At 37.6% G+C, this 16,205-nt stretch overlaps 1 protein-coding gene across 5 annotated transcripts in view; it reads right to left on the bottom strand.

The window, feature by feature from the left end:
* DOK7 (docking protein 7) overlaps positions 1-16,205 on the bottom strand; it is a 58,053-nt gene that overhangs the window by 10,401 nt on the left and 31,447 nt on the right. For 3 of the 5 annotated variants that reach the window (XM_027642872.1, XM_027642873.1, XM_027642874.1), the window contains exon 8: positions 5,852-5,894. In XM_027642872.1, coding sequence (XP_027498673.1) covers positions 5,852-5,894 — 43 coding nt within the window. Of the gene's footprint in view, positions 1-1,295; positions 1,485-1,852; positions 1,993-5,851; positions 5,895-16,205 lie in introns of those variants that run through there. The other 2 variants (XM_027642877.1, XM_027642876.1) reach the window with 2 other exon arrangements.

Genomic DNA, 16,205 nt, shown 5'->3' with positions numbered 1-16,205 from the left:
ACTGAGCCCAGACAGTTTCTATTTTCAAATCTTGTGACCTATCATTCTGTGACCAGTGAGGAGACACAAGCAACGCTACACTGCATTTACCAAGAGATCACTTCTCACTGCCCAGCTTCTACTTTGCCTTCATGGAATAGGTCACAAACTCTTCAGGTCTGGGCTATTAAATTTCTTGAGAAGGAGACAGGGCAAAAGACAACAACACATTCCATGAAAAATTCCTGCTTCTTGTTGAATTAAAACTACATTTATTATGAAGAACTTTGATCCACTCAGCCAAACAACATTACCATTTCCTCCTTTGAAAACAGATACCTTGTTTGAAAGAGCATCCAAAGGCTAGAGAGACTGATTGAGAGGGGAAATACTGCAAGTATACCAGGAGGTTTTTCCATGTAAATGTAATAAAAGACTTCCTGGTGCTGTATATTTGCCCTACAAAACTTCCCTGTTTGTCCTCTTCAATTTTCAAAGTAATTTCATATATTTTCTGCAGTACAAATGGCATTATCTGCAATACAGAAAAGCTGAAGGGGATACTTTAAAAAACTTATTTGCTCTACAGATTTCACCATACTCAGAAATACCTCCTGTCTCTTTAACAGAGCACTTCAGAAGGGGTGGAATCACTCAAAATCAGAAATGTTTTCAAGCACACTGTTCAAATATTGCTCCTCCAAGATACCTGTTTAGTGTGTTTAAGAGAATCACAGAGGGTCTAACTTGGTGTCTGCTTTTTTGAAAAATATACCCTCAAAGCTGCTTTACATACATCTAAAGCTCAGGATCTACACTGGTCAAGAATGGAGTTCACATAATGTGTTTCTTTAATGGAAAAAAATCTGAAATAATCACTATATTTGAAAATAAGTGTTTTATTTGTGTTCTAGAAGACTGGGATATGTAATTTCCCCACATTTCAGTGCCAAAGAAGGCACGGGAAAGCAAATCAGGAACACAGAATAGACAGGACTAGAGGGTCACTGTGGCATGAACTTACCACCTTCTCTTACCCCCAAAAGAGGGAACAGGAACCTACTGGATCTGCTCAACGCAGAGGATGAAGCAGCAGCATTTGGCTCATTCACCAGTATATGGTTTTTACCACAGTGACTTTTTCCTTTTTCCCTCCTGGGGAAAGGCCCCTAGTAATTCAGACAACCATTAAAGTCAAGGTTTATCTTATAAATGCAATATGTATTTTAATCCACTTGCTTTTTCAGAGCATCTGTATTTCTTCTGCTACATTTTGAGTGCACTTGTAGAATAAAGCACGGCCAAGAAAGAGCATGTCACATTATGACAGGGTTTTATTAATCAGTTTCTCATTCTAATGATGCTCTTCTATTACAGTGTTTAGCCCTATAAGGTATGACATTATGTATTTATGGTGGACACTGCTCAGCACAGTCCTTTACTGGCTCAATAAAAATATCAGAGTGCATTTGGTCTTCCTACATCTGAAGAGCTGACAACGTCTCCTGAAAATATTGTGAATTATAAATTATTTTCAACCTAAACAACAATAACCACCATAGTATGGCCCAGTTTCTTCTTTCTCATTGCTCTCAATTAATTCCTTGAAAACTTACTCCTAAGCTTGGAATGGAAGTATCAGGCTGCATAGGTTTGCAATAAAAAATTCTAAAAATGCACAAAAGTAAGCCTATTTTTCCATCATAAAAGATAGGCTGTCAGACAGCTGACGTAATTTCAGCACCTATCACCTGTTATATACTTAATTTTATGCTTTCTTTTTGTCTTTGTGCCTTGAGTCCCTATCTACCTAAGAACAATTTAATAGACATACAATGTTCATAATCAGAATTCAGCTGACATTTCAGCTGAATTCCAATCCACAGTATTGTTTTATTTCCTTAATTCATCCTCTCAGAACATTTCCTATCAAGCATTGTGTAGGTTTGGTATTACAAGCAAAGTGGCTGTCAGAGAGCAAGAGTGTCTGTTGCAATGCTGATGAATTTGCTCCTGTGGAAAACAAAAAAAAAATTGAAAAGAAGAGAGATAATTTATGAGTCACAAAACAATAGTAAAGTGACTGCTTCCATGGGAGGATATTTGTTAACTTATTTGCCCATTCGACTGTTGACTTTTGCAAAGCCAGAGCCTGTGACACAGAAGTACAGGCAGATCAGACCTCCCACTACAGACATTTAATTGGAGTGTTGAAATACTCTGGGTTGGGCCTGACTCCTGGGAATGACCAGGCAACCAGTTTCCCTGTGGGAATTGGGAAGGGACAAAAGTTTCTGATATACAGTGCATAGAGCCGGCATGAAATGGCTTCTCCAGGGATTGCAGAGTGTCCCTAAGCACTTCTGCAAGCCACTCCACTTCTCAACTTAGCTTCTCTAAATAGGAGTCTTGGGATTCAGACTGCTCAGTTCACATGGAGCGGGTTGGCAATCAAGGACAGAAATAGTGGCATTTCCCTCAGGACAGAATTAGTGGCATTTCCCTTCCACACAAAACAGCCTCATGGTTTAAACATCATTCATAAAACAGGATTGTTTTGACATAGTTCTACTCAACTGAAAAAATACAATCATTTGGAAGGAGAATATTTTAAGTAAGAGCTGGAGGTTCCTTAGCTGAGCTGTTGCAATGGAATAGAAAGGAGAACAAGATTTAAATAAGAGGCCTAAACCACAATGAGAAACAGCACAGCTGCTAGGAAATACATTCTTAATGTAAGAATAGCAAAGGACTTTGGATGATTTAAGGTGCATTAAGGAGTCTCATTGCAGAACATGCTAAACACCTGTCAGACATACACACAGAAGTACATCCAAACCTCCAGGCAGAGGCTCCAGTTACACGACAGCTTCAGCCCTGTTTTTCCTACAATACTTTGATTTATAGTACCTGAAAGATAATGAAGATACTGACAAGCTCTTCATGCCACCATTTGGGGAAGCAATGTGCTTTCGTTTCACCTCCCAGCACTGAACGTGCATCTCATTCGTGATCCCTTAATTCAAAATATACAAGCAGTTCCTGAGCAAAAGACCTATATACATATCTCTGAAATTGCAATCAGAAGATCAAACTACAGAATTTCTTAAGCAGACATAAGAATTTCTGTAAAGGTCCCATGAGAAATTCTCACACAAAGTGTACCAAACTGAGGTGCCTCCAGAACTCAGCAGTCTCAGAAATCAGGAAATCTGAATCATATTTTTGAACCTCTATCCTGTCATAGTATTTTAAGGTCCATTATAACTATAAATGCAGCCTATTATACTTGAGAGCACACATTCTCACATGATATAACTCCAAAGAATCCCTTACGTCGATCTAGTACAAAGCTATAATAACAATGGGAATATTTTCCTCCTACAAACACAGGTAATCTAATTCAGTCTCTCTTTCTAATCAATATTTATATTATTTATAACAAAGCCAACCAAATTATTTAAACCAGAATTAAATGATTCACACCTTGTTTTTTTCCATCTAGAAATACAATTCAGAATTGTTGCAGCATTTATGAACACTTTTCGGCTTGCTATTAGTATTAAACACATTTCTCTACAGTTGCTGAGGCTGTTGCTCAGCGTATGTAACTAAAACTAGAAAGAGAATATCATCACCCACATTCACTATCAATAAACTGAAAAATATTTAAACAACTGATCCTGACTTTTTAACTCCATGTCCTGCTACAGAACTGAAATACTCAAGACCAAAAATATTGCATAGAATATGTGGGCACCTATAGCACAGGGAGGAATGAGTTTGCATTCTACAGTTACAGTTATAAAAATACTACACAGTCCTCTCTGTGATAAAAAAGAAACATGTTTGTGACTAAGTCAACGGCTGCACTAGCAAAATATATAACAGGGCATTGGGTCACTGTGCAATCATTCATGGTAGTAGAGGTATCTTGCCATGTATAAGACAGGTTTTGAAAGTAGTTACCTCAAATTAGTGTGCCCTTATGTTATCCTCAACAATGGATAATAGCTTCTCATAATAGAGAAACATAGAAAAGTTCTAATGATGTTTAGTCCAACAGAACTGTGTGAATGACTGCTCAGCATCCTGGCACCTTCAGTTAACTGCTTAGATTTAAGAGTCAAAGACTACAGAACTATTTTGAAAGCTCTGCAATGCCAAGTTCAATTATACTTGAAATCTTCACGCATATAAAAGAAAAAACTTTAAATACCTAAGGACAAGAAAAATGCAATGAGACAGAAAAAGCTTCAGTTTCTTTTGTTTTGTGAAACATAGTGTAGTATTGAAGAAAAAAGCTGTACTTGTATTAGAGCATTTGAGAGATGGAATCTCACAAAGATAGCTAAAAACTTCAGTCACTGGCTTTAGATGCTGCATTTACCTTAAGCATTTATACTTATTCCAATAAGTGTTCAATTCTTTTCTCACACTATTTTCCCAATGTATCAGGAAGGAAAACCCACCTACTCAAATGTCTCCAGTCTTGTACTTCTCTTTCTGTTGGTACAAAAAGCTGCCCTGTATTTCTACAATTCCAATTTACTTAATGATAGGTTTTCTCAAAACAGCTAACTCTCTCATATGCATGAATAGACTAAGTTTTTTTCATCCATAATTGTTGCAACCAAAATTAACTTGACACTGAAATTAATACAGAAATAATATTGTGCCCACCACATACTTGTTTCCTTGTATTTACACACACTTTAATCATAAGTGCTCTGGTTTCCTTGGGTTGATTAGAAGACTTGAAACCTGAGTACCAGAGGGAAAGATAAAATCCTACCTACACCTCTATAAATCAAGAGTAATTCCACTGACTCGAGTGGAATAACTAGAAACAAGATCTGCTAAATGCTTCTGGATTTTCTCCTGCTAAGATAGACAAAGGAACAGAGTTTCCTATAACCTTCTCCAGAGACACCTCCTGATCCTAGGTATCTTACTGGATTTGTTCACACAAGTATCAATCAGCTACACTGTTTTACACATTTAACAAGGTTTTTAAAAGTAATAAAGAAACCCAAGTACAAAGAGCTGTTGTTCTATGTCTATTGGAAGCAGGAAACCTATGAAATTTAATGGATCTGATGAATCATCTGGCAAGGAATATATTAAGGAATGTAAAGGCATTTAAGATACTAACCAAATTCTTTTCCCAGATCTCTTCAAAGACTAAGATGGAGATGTTACACAAAACCAAATGCTTATGATATGTTATTTTTGGCGTAAAATGATAATTCAAAGGTGCCAGACCAGTTTGGCTGCATTAGACAGGGAACTCAGATGACCAACACATCTTACTGATAGGAAGGTCTACAACACAAAGATGGTCAGTGTGTTACCTTTGCCTAAACAATTTTTCCAGACCCAGATACTCAGTGTCCTCTCATTAGTGATTTTTTTGGTCAATTAGTAGTTCCAATGACATGAGAGAAGCATCTCCGTGTTGCCTCTGGTAACATTCTGATTGTTTTGTGTTATTTAGAAAACTGGCTATACACATATAAATCAAATTTCCCTTTGGTGTTAATATAGCCTAAAAAGAATACTTTCTTGGTGTTCTTCAAATATGTAAGTAGAAAAAGCACTAAACAGGTTCATATAGAAACTGATAACCTTGAACCTCTTTAGATTAAAAAAGGAAGGAAAAAACAAACACATTAATCCTTGCAACCAAAATTACTACAGATTATAATGTATTTCATAATTGCCAGTCATGAATTGCAGAAGCAAAAACAACCATAAACAGGATATCTCTCAATATAATCTTTAGTTCTGCTTCCATAAATCCGTTTTTCTTATCACAATTTGAGATTTAAACATTATCCTTTAACAAAGCAAATAACTAAATGACTCCTACCTGATGTAGCTGGTAAGACTCCAGACTGTAATACTGCTGTTCCCTAAAGAAAACAGAAAATTTTAGAATGAAAAATCTTTAAAAGATATAGAAACTTGACAAAATATAGGAAGAATGGCAGAGAAATCACTTCACCATCATTAAAGCTTAACAAGTGGTTTAAAATCCAGAACAGATGCAAAGGTGCTCAGACATGAAGATGTTCAAAACACGTATAAGTTGAAAAACCTTAAAAAAGGGTTTGGGCTATTCTTGTACATGTCTTACTCACATACCTTAGAAAAGGCTAATGAATTTGGCTTTAGATGCTTTGCAACCGTAGCAGGCATGATGAAGCAAAAAAATTTAACATTGAGACAAAGAGGACATCAAGGTGGAGTAACAGGATTAACAGATGTAAATTAAGGCCAGGCCTATATTTGTTTAAAATGGTAGGTGCTGCGAGCAGACAGAAGCCTTGTGTGCTCCTGACTCAGCCCCAAAAAAACAGCATAGAGCTTTCCTCACCTAAATATACAGACTTGTAACTTGTGATATCTCTCCATTTCCTATGCTTTCTTACAAAGTGGTGGCTTTTCTAACACACATAGGACTTTACATAGACATCACGTACATCTTCTCCCCAAATAGGCACTGTGTTGACTTCCCACACACAAAATAGATTATTTACTTATTATCCACCTAGAAGTTCAAGTCATACTAATTCCTGCACAACATTTTCTTAAGGAAAACATATTAAGTTGTAAAGCTCATTACATGCGACCATCACAAAATACTGTCAGAGCCAGTAAACAGATCCAACTTCAGTTAAAGTTCAGTGGAAAGGCTTTCTTTGATTTTGATGCACCTTGCAATGAACCAGAAAAATATTAGAAAATATTACCCTGATACTGTTTCACCTAATAAAATGAACATTAAAAGAGCTTACTTGAACCAATTGGGGTGAGATTTGAACCCTGCAGCACACAACATACAAGATGTTTCTGCCTGATCCTATTGCAAACATGGAACATACAGCTTCAGTATTTACTTGAGCTTTTACACTAGCTATATATTTTAATACATAAAACACTGAATTTGAGCACCTATTTGGAGTAAAAGTAGAAGGGAGGGGAGGAAATCAGAAATATGGTCTAGATTCTATTTTTGAAAGAGAAAAAGCATCCCATAGCATGTCAGAAAATATCAGATTATACTTGACAAAGAAAGATGCAAAAAGACAAACAGAAGTTTGATGTGTGAAATGACGTCAGATGTGGGACACAAAGTATCAGTGAAATTACAGGAAACATATGAAATACAACAAATAACTACAAGAATCAGCTGTAATTACGTGAGATAATAACAAAAATAAAACCAGTCTTTTTTTATTAAGTGATTTTTTTCAGTCTATAAGATTGTTGTCCTCATTTCCATTTCAGTACATCATATTCTATTATTTCTGCAACTCTGAGGCCTCCTGCTGCAATCCTCCATAAGGCAGAGACTTCACTAAACAACAGTGGTGACCGACGCAACTTGGCAGAAAAAACAGTAGAGAGACTTAAAAGCTATCTTTTATAATTCTAAAAAACACTACTTTTGCCTGTAAGAGAAACTCTATAAGTTATTATGGCATCATTTACAAACGTAAGTGCATGGTTTTCAAATGCAGAATATAATATATATCTCAACCTACCATAGGATTACATCAAAGAAGAAAAGGGGTAAGTGACCTCACTCAAATAATATGCTTTTGTTATGCCTGCTATGATACTCAGACAATAACTAACAATGTGATTATCTAAATCCTGCATATCTCATAAAATTACACATAAATATAAGTTAAATGTCTTTCCAACATATAATCTTTTATGTGTGACCCAAGAGCTGAGTGATGAAGTATGTGATGCATGGTTGTTAGTTCAAACCACCTCACCACTACAACACCCACAGTAAATGGATATGTACCACTTGCATATCACACATCATGAACTACATGTCCAGGGCTATTTTAGCTCTGGTAGTGATCTGGCTCCCGTCAGATGACATTCATTTTTTATGTTCTGCTTCCAAATATCTTGGGCAGGGTTCAATGATAGATGTTAGGAGAACCCACTAGTTTGATGCTGGGTCATTATTCATAGATTAGCTCAATTGCCCTAAAGAGCTAAATAGAACCTAAGCCTTGGTATTTATTTCTGTGTGTACAAATGACCATCACAATACATAATCCTTTTTACAATCAAAATGGGATTGTTTTCCCCCTCTCTATATATTTGTCATATCTTTGCCTTTCTCTCACCTTTTTTTCTTTTATAGTTTCATTTTATTTCATTCAGACTTTTACTGACTTTAAATTTCATTAAATACATTATTTATCACACCATTTTCCATTTAAAGGAAAAATAGCAGATAAAAATACTGTCCTATATGAAGAGCAGCACACCTACCTTTCTCTATATAACATTTTATGGACTACATACCTAATTCTGCTCTGCTGATGATTATGGAAGTTTTTGGGCACAAGATCCACCCAAAAAGTCTGGATCATCCAGTATAAGCTCCACAGTAAGGAGTAAAGATATTGTACTGCACGGTTTCTTGGGTTTAGAAAAATTTTTGCAAGATTCATAGTGACAAAAGGCATCACAACTGCTTTGTAAGCTCAACTCCATGGTATAAAAAGGAGCCTGAAGCTTGTAAATTAGATAGGTAGAAACAAAAAAAGGAAAATATTGTTTTAAGATTCTTGCCTCCCATTAGTGACTCTAAGGGTAGGAACTGATGGACAGCTGTTCCATACAGCAGGTATTTTCATGGGAGCAAAATACTCTTGTTTCCTACTTTGCCTCCTAAAAAGGAGGAAACTATACTTCCAAGTAGACCAGCTTCTGTAGGTTTTAATGCCAAGCAGGCCTCCATCATCACTGGCAAGAGGAATGAAATGCCATTCGCCTGATAACTGTGTCAGCATTTCAGACACACCTCATCAGTCACAGCTTATGTAATTCCCTTTGTGTATCTTTAGAAATAAAGCTTTTCTTTCAGCTCATCTAAGTTTGGCAGCTTTGTACAGCTCCATTATTCTGCACCTACTGACAGTTAGAGTTCTCAGCACAGAAACACATGAACCTGTCGGAGCAGGTCCAGAGGAAGGACACAAAAATAACAGGGTTAGAGAAATTCTCCTATTTGGAAAGCCTGAGAGAGTTGGAGCTGTTCAGCCTTGAGGAGAGAAGGCTCCAGGGAGATCTTACAGCAGCCCTTCCGTACTTAAAGGGGGTTATGAGAAAGATGGGGACAGACTTTTTAGCAGAGCCTGTTGCAACTGGACAAGGGGTAGTGGTTTTAAACTAAAAGAGGGTAGATTTAGACTGGATATAAGGAAGAAATTTTTTACCATGGGGGTGGTGAAAAATTGGCACAGGTTGCCCAGAGAGGTGGTGGACGCCCCATTCCTGGAAACATTTAAGGTCAGACTAGATGGGGTTCTGAGCAATCTGACCTAGTGGAAAGTGTCCCTACTCACTGCAGAGCAGTTAAACTAGATGACCTTTAAAGGTTCCTTCCAGTACAAAATATTCTATGCTTTTTAGGTGCCAGTTGCCTTAGTCTAAGCATATGTATGAAGTTTTGCCCCAGTTTGAAGAAGAAAGGCTTAACATAAACTAGAGGCTCCCAGATTCTTCTTGTTATGAAAGAAAACTTAGTACTTGACAGTAGGAGAAGCAAATATTTGCATTCTGAGATTTTTATTCTGCACATACCAAAAATGCACTCATAAACAGAGGCTCAATTGCTACATTGGTCAAATGCTTAATTTTCACAGAGGAGATTATCTAGATTTTTTTTTCTCTCCCATCCTTTATTTTAAAGCTACTATGCAGTATCAAGGCTGTGCAAAATATCCAGTTTTTCAAGAGGAAACCATCAAAATCATGACTCAAAGTCCCTGAGTCCCTGAAAAGCAAAAACTGTGGAGCAGAATTCTCTAACAATGAACAAACACTCTCCTACCTGCTGTATACAGCTGGTGGTACTTCATCACAACTCCCTGACTGCTTCACATAGTTGGTGTGTAAAGGAACACAGTAGATTAGTTACATTATATAATTTATGACAAAGTTGAACTGTCAACAACTTCACAAAGGAGCAAAGGACTCAATGAGAAATCCTGAATGAAGATTTTGAAATCAGTGTCACAAGGAAAAGTTTAAAGTGTTTTTAGAAAATGGAAAGGAAACAGCATTGCTCATGTCAAAATTTCTGCAAAGCTCAGATATTTCAGCAAAAAGAAACCAGTCCTTAATAAAACTGACACTTAAAGTACTTTCCTCATGAGGATTAAAGACTATGATTTATTCTATTTTTCTAAATCACCAGAAAAGTTTAAAGCTTGAATGCTTAGGCTACAAGAAAAAAATAATTAAAAAAATTCAAGGAAAGGTCAATAAATACAGACACGTGGACCAACCTCTAAAGGTCATCTATATTGATGGGCAGTTTCACCATGCCCAGCAGTTGATCAGGTTCTGAACAAAAGATACCAAATTATTAAACTCTATGATCCTTCATAACAACTCCAAATGAAACAGAAACCCATGCCTATGGCATGCTTCAGGTGCAGGGGTCCAATTTCAGCCACAAACTCTTGATCACTCAGCTTCATCCTTTGCAAGCCAACTGTTGGCCTACAGAGAGATTGCTGAAGTGAGTTCAGAAACACCTCTGTTTGCTCAGCCCAAGCATCAGTTATTTTATGAAGGCATGAAGACGGCAGCTTCAGTGGTACTGGCAAGCTGTGGCCTGTGCCACATTAAAACACACCCCTTAAAACCTGTGGAATGATCACAGCTCTGCTAAACTACAAGTTACAGTTCTTGTTTAAACAACACAGTGTGAGAAAAAAACAGAAGTATTGTTTAGTTTTGTGTACCCATCTTCTCTCATGTTTTTACAGAGGCCTCTTCTGTCATGATTTCGATACGCTTCTGTTGAGAGTGGCCTCCTGCTTCTTGCTCTGGGCTTCCCACCTGCCTGCAGCCACCAGCCCTTTGTCACACAACCCAGAATACAGCCATTGGCATCAGAATAAGATCATTAGCTCTGAAAATGACACGACTGGCCTCTAGCATACTCTGAAGCTGTCCAGTTATGGGAGAGAAGGAAAAGATGGGCTGAGTCCTCTGACACAACCAACAAAAGCCAGCACCTGGATCCAGCTGCCCCCTAACAGCAACAGCCAGAAATTCAGGTGGTCAAGTCTTGGTTGCAGTACTGAAAGGTCAAATTTCAAGTTCTGCTATTGATAATATATGAGCACGTGGGGAAGCTGACATAGCAACAAGGCACGTGATTTGCTGTTGTCTTTGGCTTTTCAAAACCAGACATAGAATTACTACACACTGGACAGTCACACTGGGCAGTGTGCTGAACAACTGGACTGCAATGCAATTACATGGTCACATACCATTTTTTCCATGGGACATCTGTCTCATTCACTACACAAGAGAGACACATGTGTGGGTACAATCAAGATGGCATGAGCAACTGTAAATCTGTCAATTCCTTAACAGTGAGGGGCTTAACTTTTCAACCTAAATAACATCCTTTTAACATCACATACATATCTCATTATGTACAGAAGTATTCACACAGAATTCTAGAGGAAGCAACTATGCAATACCTTCCAAAGCATATAAAAGCCTGGTGTAAACACATCAGTGGTGTTTGTGTCTGTTTCCAGGCCCTACTACAAGCCAAGCTTGTATACTTTCTAGACAAAAAAAAACAAGTCAAGAGCCTATACAGCTAGCCCAAAGCAATAATGCATTCTAAGTACATATCAAAGTCTGAAAGCACACAACACCAAAGTATGTATTTGATAAACACAGCCAAAACTGGTGGAGGAGTTAGAAGACAGGTACTAAAAACAATGCTTCACGAAAAATAAAAACACCATATGCAAATGTCATAGAATATATTCATCAAACTTGACAACAGGGGAACAGCATCTCCTGATTTCAGAGCACAGAACCCTGAACAACTACACCTGTGAATTGATGCTAGATACATAATAAAATGTATTAACATCAGCCTTCACTACCTCATTTTTCACCAGGTATATCTTATAGCAATCATTCCACCATTCAGGGCATGAAAGATTCCTTACACAACTGCCGTTAAATCAAATCATCAAATACTCTCAGCTCAGAAAGATAACTGCTTTTTCTCCAACTACAAGGTCTAAGAACCAAGGCAAACACCCCTGATATAACTGAAAGTTCAGCATGTCCTATATTCTTAGGGCCAAAAGAAAGACAACAAATTCTTCCAGGTATTAAGAATCAGCTACACTGTTCCCCCTAACTCCTCAGTTGAGCTGTCCTGATTTACAGTAGCAGATGATGTTCTGCAATTTTATGAAAAGGAACAGTTTTAATTTAAGCATTAAGACACCCAGTAGATTTTCTGATTCAAAATAGTGTTGGCAACTTTTTAGAGATGTTTTTATAGCAATGTTACATTCCCTTTACCCCTTCTCAGAGCCTTGTTCAGCTCCTCTCCTGTCAGTTAAACCATCTCTCCTAAGGCACAAACAGAAACTCCTGCTGCAGTGCTTATGCAAAACAATTCAAACACATTTTCCCAGACTGTTGGAGGTTCAGCAGTGCACCCACAGCGTTGCTTTAGCCATTCATACTTTCACAGGTGACACAAGTGCTGTTATTCAGCTTGCAGCTGAATCATAGTACATACAGTAGTTTTAGCCATGTTAAAAAAACAGGATGTGTTTCTCTTTTAGAAGTTGTAAGGCCTTTAATTCAGTTCTGATAACTGGAAGAAAAAAACCCTTTCCTATTTATGACCTTTTTTTTATAGAGACTGGTACTTTTAAAATCTTATCAAGTACAATGGAAAAAAAGTAACATACACAAAGTCAAAGAGGCTTCAATTCTATGTCTTCTGTTTTATGCTTCATATATCCCAAATTCCAACAGGGGGTAGCATTACCCTACTGCAAGAACATTTGATATTTAGAATACACTGTTTCCCCACATTTGCTAGTCTGAGCTTCTTTGTACAATAGATCTGTTCATTCCCACTCCTGCACCAAGTGAAAACCACTCGAGGCAGAGACTCCAGCAAAACTACTGCAATACTGAAAATTTTGTTCAGATGGGCTGAAACTAGTATGAAAAGCAGCAGATTTGACTACTGTGCAAATAAGTGGTGTGCAGTTCTCGGCTCATTCTTCTTGCTCAGCATGTAAAACAAACAGGAGAGGCAAGTGCACACAGATGGGACACGACCTCACATGATCCTTTTGCTTTGTATTTCAAAGTTCACAAAGACTAACTGTGCCATCACTGAACATCTCAGTGCTGCAGAGATACCTGCAAAAACTTGACCAATGGGAAGTTTTGTTCTATATTTTCTTAGAACAGAACATCCCAATAGAAACAAGAGTTCTGAGTCAGAGCATCAGCCCGATTCCAGATTTTCAAAAGTCAACACAAAAGTACTATTTAGCGGGAAGCTTGGAGAGACTGAAAATAAATGAAAAGGACAATAATTAATGTAGAGATATCTCTATGCAAGTACTCACAAAGGGATTCAGATGGCCTTGCTCTTTTGGTTTAGAAAGGAGCGATTTACAGAAAATTTACATCAGCAGAGACATTCAAGACAAAAGGTCTGATAATCCACTCATTTCTTGACATTGAGACATTCCTTTTCTGATAAGGAAAAAGGATGAGCTTCAACCAACATTGTATTCTTCTAAATTTAAAGATAGCTCTTATGCCACTGTATTGAGAGTACCCTAACTTATCACACCTCTTCTTGTAGAAGAAGTACCTAATTCACAGAAAATTAATTCCACTAACTATACAAAAGTGCATGAAGTATCCCCTTTACTCAAGTTTTCTACTTGCAACAAGATTTAAAATGGAAGTCAGTTATTCATGAAGAAAAGGGAATCTTTGCAAATAGAGAGCTCAACTACAACTCTACAGCTAAAGTGACAGTAGATAGAGAAGGGCTCAAATGAAAATATTTCAAAAGCTGGCAAAGTGAAATCTCAGATCTTAGAGACAAATTAAACCTGTGTCTATGGGTTCTTAGAGATGAGGAAAGTTTATGTTAAGTTGTAATTACCCTTTTGAAACATTCACCTGGGCACTGCCCTAAGAAAAGTCTTTTCCTTCTTCTACTTCTCCCAAAGAGTGTTGTTCAACAGTGTGAACTTAGCTTCTGCTTGCACTAAAAATATACTTGTGCCTATTTTGTAGCCGATGGAGTCACGCCAATTTACATTAGACTAGTTACTTGATTCCTTCCTTCCAGCCCATTCCACATAAAGACACAAAGAAAAGAATCCTTGTTATAACCTGTGCATCCTGTTCCACAGAGAGAGAACTAGAGTGGGCTTAATTATGGGCCTATGAAGAATAAAAATGAAACCCTTGCAATATGATCTTCACATTCATCTTCCTTCTTTTTCAGCCTCACATTTAGAGCTATGGTTAGTCAACTTCTTCCAGAAAAAAAATTATTAACAAGATAATCAGTGATCATCAGTAGAAAGAAATGGATGGAACTAGAAGGACAAATAAGGGAGAGAAAGCTTAAAATAGTAAAATTAAGACAAGTGTTTTTCTTTATCCCCAGCCCATCACTGAAATTATGGTTTGTCAAAAGTAATGAAACTATAATTAAGCTGCACAGCTTCAAAGGATACAGATACTTAGCTATGCATGGGGGCTGCTCACAGGCTTCTTCTATATCAGAGAGCACTGCTATAAATTATTAGGTACAATTATTTCTGTAGTTTTTTTTCCAAATCTTTCTATAGTAGTTATCTCCATAGCACGTGTGTTCTGCTTGACTTTGTGCCTCGAGGAATGAGATGAATTGACAAACTTCATCTGGAAATGTTTTCCTCGTGCTACAGGGGATTCAAGTATACAGTTACTAGCCCTGATATAGCCCACTTAGCACTTCTCTGCCCTTGTAATAAACCAGATCTGGGAAAGGTTTATATTTCCTTAATATTTTCCAGGCTCAAATTTCTTGTACATTCAAAATTGCTTCCAATCAGCATTGAATTAGCAGAAGATTCCACAGAATCCAGACTACTACAGAGGATGTGGCTAGGGGAGAGGGAACACAGCCAGAGTTCATGTCCCACTGATTCCCAGCTGTTGAAACAGTCATTTTAGTTGACTGACAGCTGGCTGCTGCACTTTATCCTGTGCATAGCCTGATACCCTCATGTGACAAGACTTAGGAGCACAAAGTCAGCTTTAAAGCCCCTTTTCTATCTACCCTTTTGACTTGTGCGAGATTGAACTGCTTCAGAGAAAGTCTCAAGGTCTGCTCTCTTTCATCTACCCTGCTTGGGGAAAAGAAACATGGAAATACATAAAAGATAACACCAAGGAAGATGTACAAGCAGAGCTTGCATGCAGTAAAGGCACTTTACTGCAGCCCAGAAGCCCGTATGTAGACTCTCGTATTCACTCACCCCATCCTGGCTTTCATTTATCCTATGGACCACAGTCACTTGTTTCGATCTTAACATCTTCATCTCACCCAAGGAAGCTCAGTCTAACTTCTACACACACAATTAAGACACAAATTTTGTGTCATTAGAGACATATTGATGCATCAAACTTCACTGGAGCTGAACCAGACGGGATGGAAAAACAACAGTAGCTCCAGATAACATTTTTCCCCACGCTTCCATCCTACATTCATGGGTTGAATTACTGCCTGAAGCAAGTTAGTTTTTCAAGACACAAAATGCTGTTACACTAGCAAGGATGGCCAGAATGCAAGGAAGTCCTTCCCTCTGCAATGTCATCTAGGAATGGAACAGAAAAGTTTGTGTGCAACTGGCAAATAGTGCAATAAAGAGCTTTATTTACATTGTAAAAAAGATTTGCTCAGTTGGTCAAGTGCAGTAACTTTGGTGTCTCACTGACCCAAAGTTCCTACATTTCAGACTTGAGTTAAAAAAAAAGGCACTGCATCAAAAAAAATTTGCAAACTTAGATTTGATGAAATCCATAAGGATTTGATGCAAATTCATAAGGATTTTAGAAAAAAAATAAATTAAGAAAACATAATACAGTTACAGGGGTTTTTTCTCCCTCTGTTGTTACAACTTGACTTGAAGTTCAGCCATATCCTCAAGCATGTTCTTGATAACTTGCTCCTTTCTAAATGCTAAAAAACTGTTCAGCCCTCAGGCTAATCCCATTCTTAGAAAGAACTGATTTTCAACTGCCATGTCCTCAAGTCATAGACTTTCTGAATCCACTGAGTGTAAAAGCTCCTGCATTAATAACTTCTTTCCAGTAACTGC

The sequence above is a fragment of the Corapipo altera genome, unplaced genomic scaffold, assembly GCF_003945725.1.
Source record: "Corapipo altera isolate COAL_440 unplaced genomic scaffold, ASM394572v1 22, whole genome shotgun sequence".
In the NCBI taxonomy this organism is placed as follows: domain Eukaryota; kingdom Metazoa; phylum Chordata; class Aves; order Passeriformes; family Pipridae; genus Corapipo; species Corapipo altera.
The sequence above is the reverse complement of the archived record's forward strand: the minus strand, read 5'-3'. Positions and strand labels throughout refer to the sequence as shown.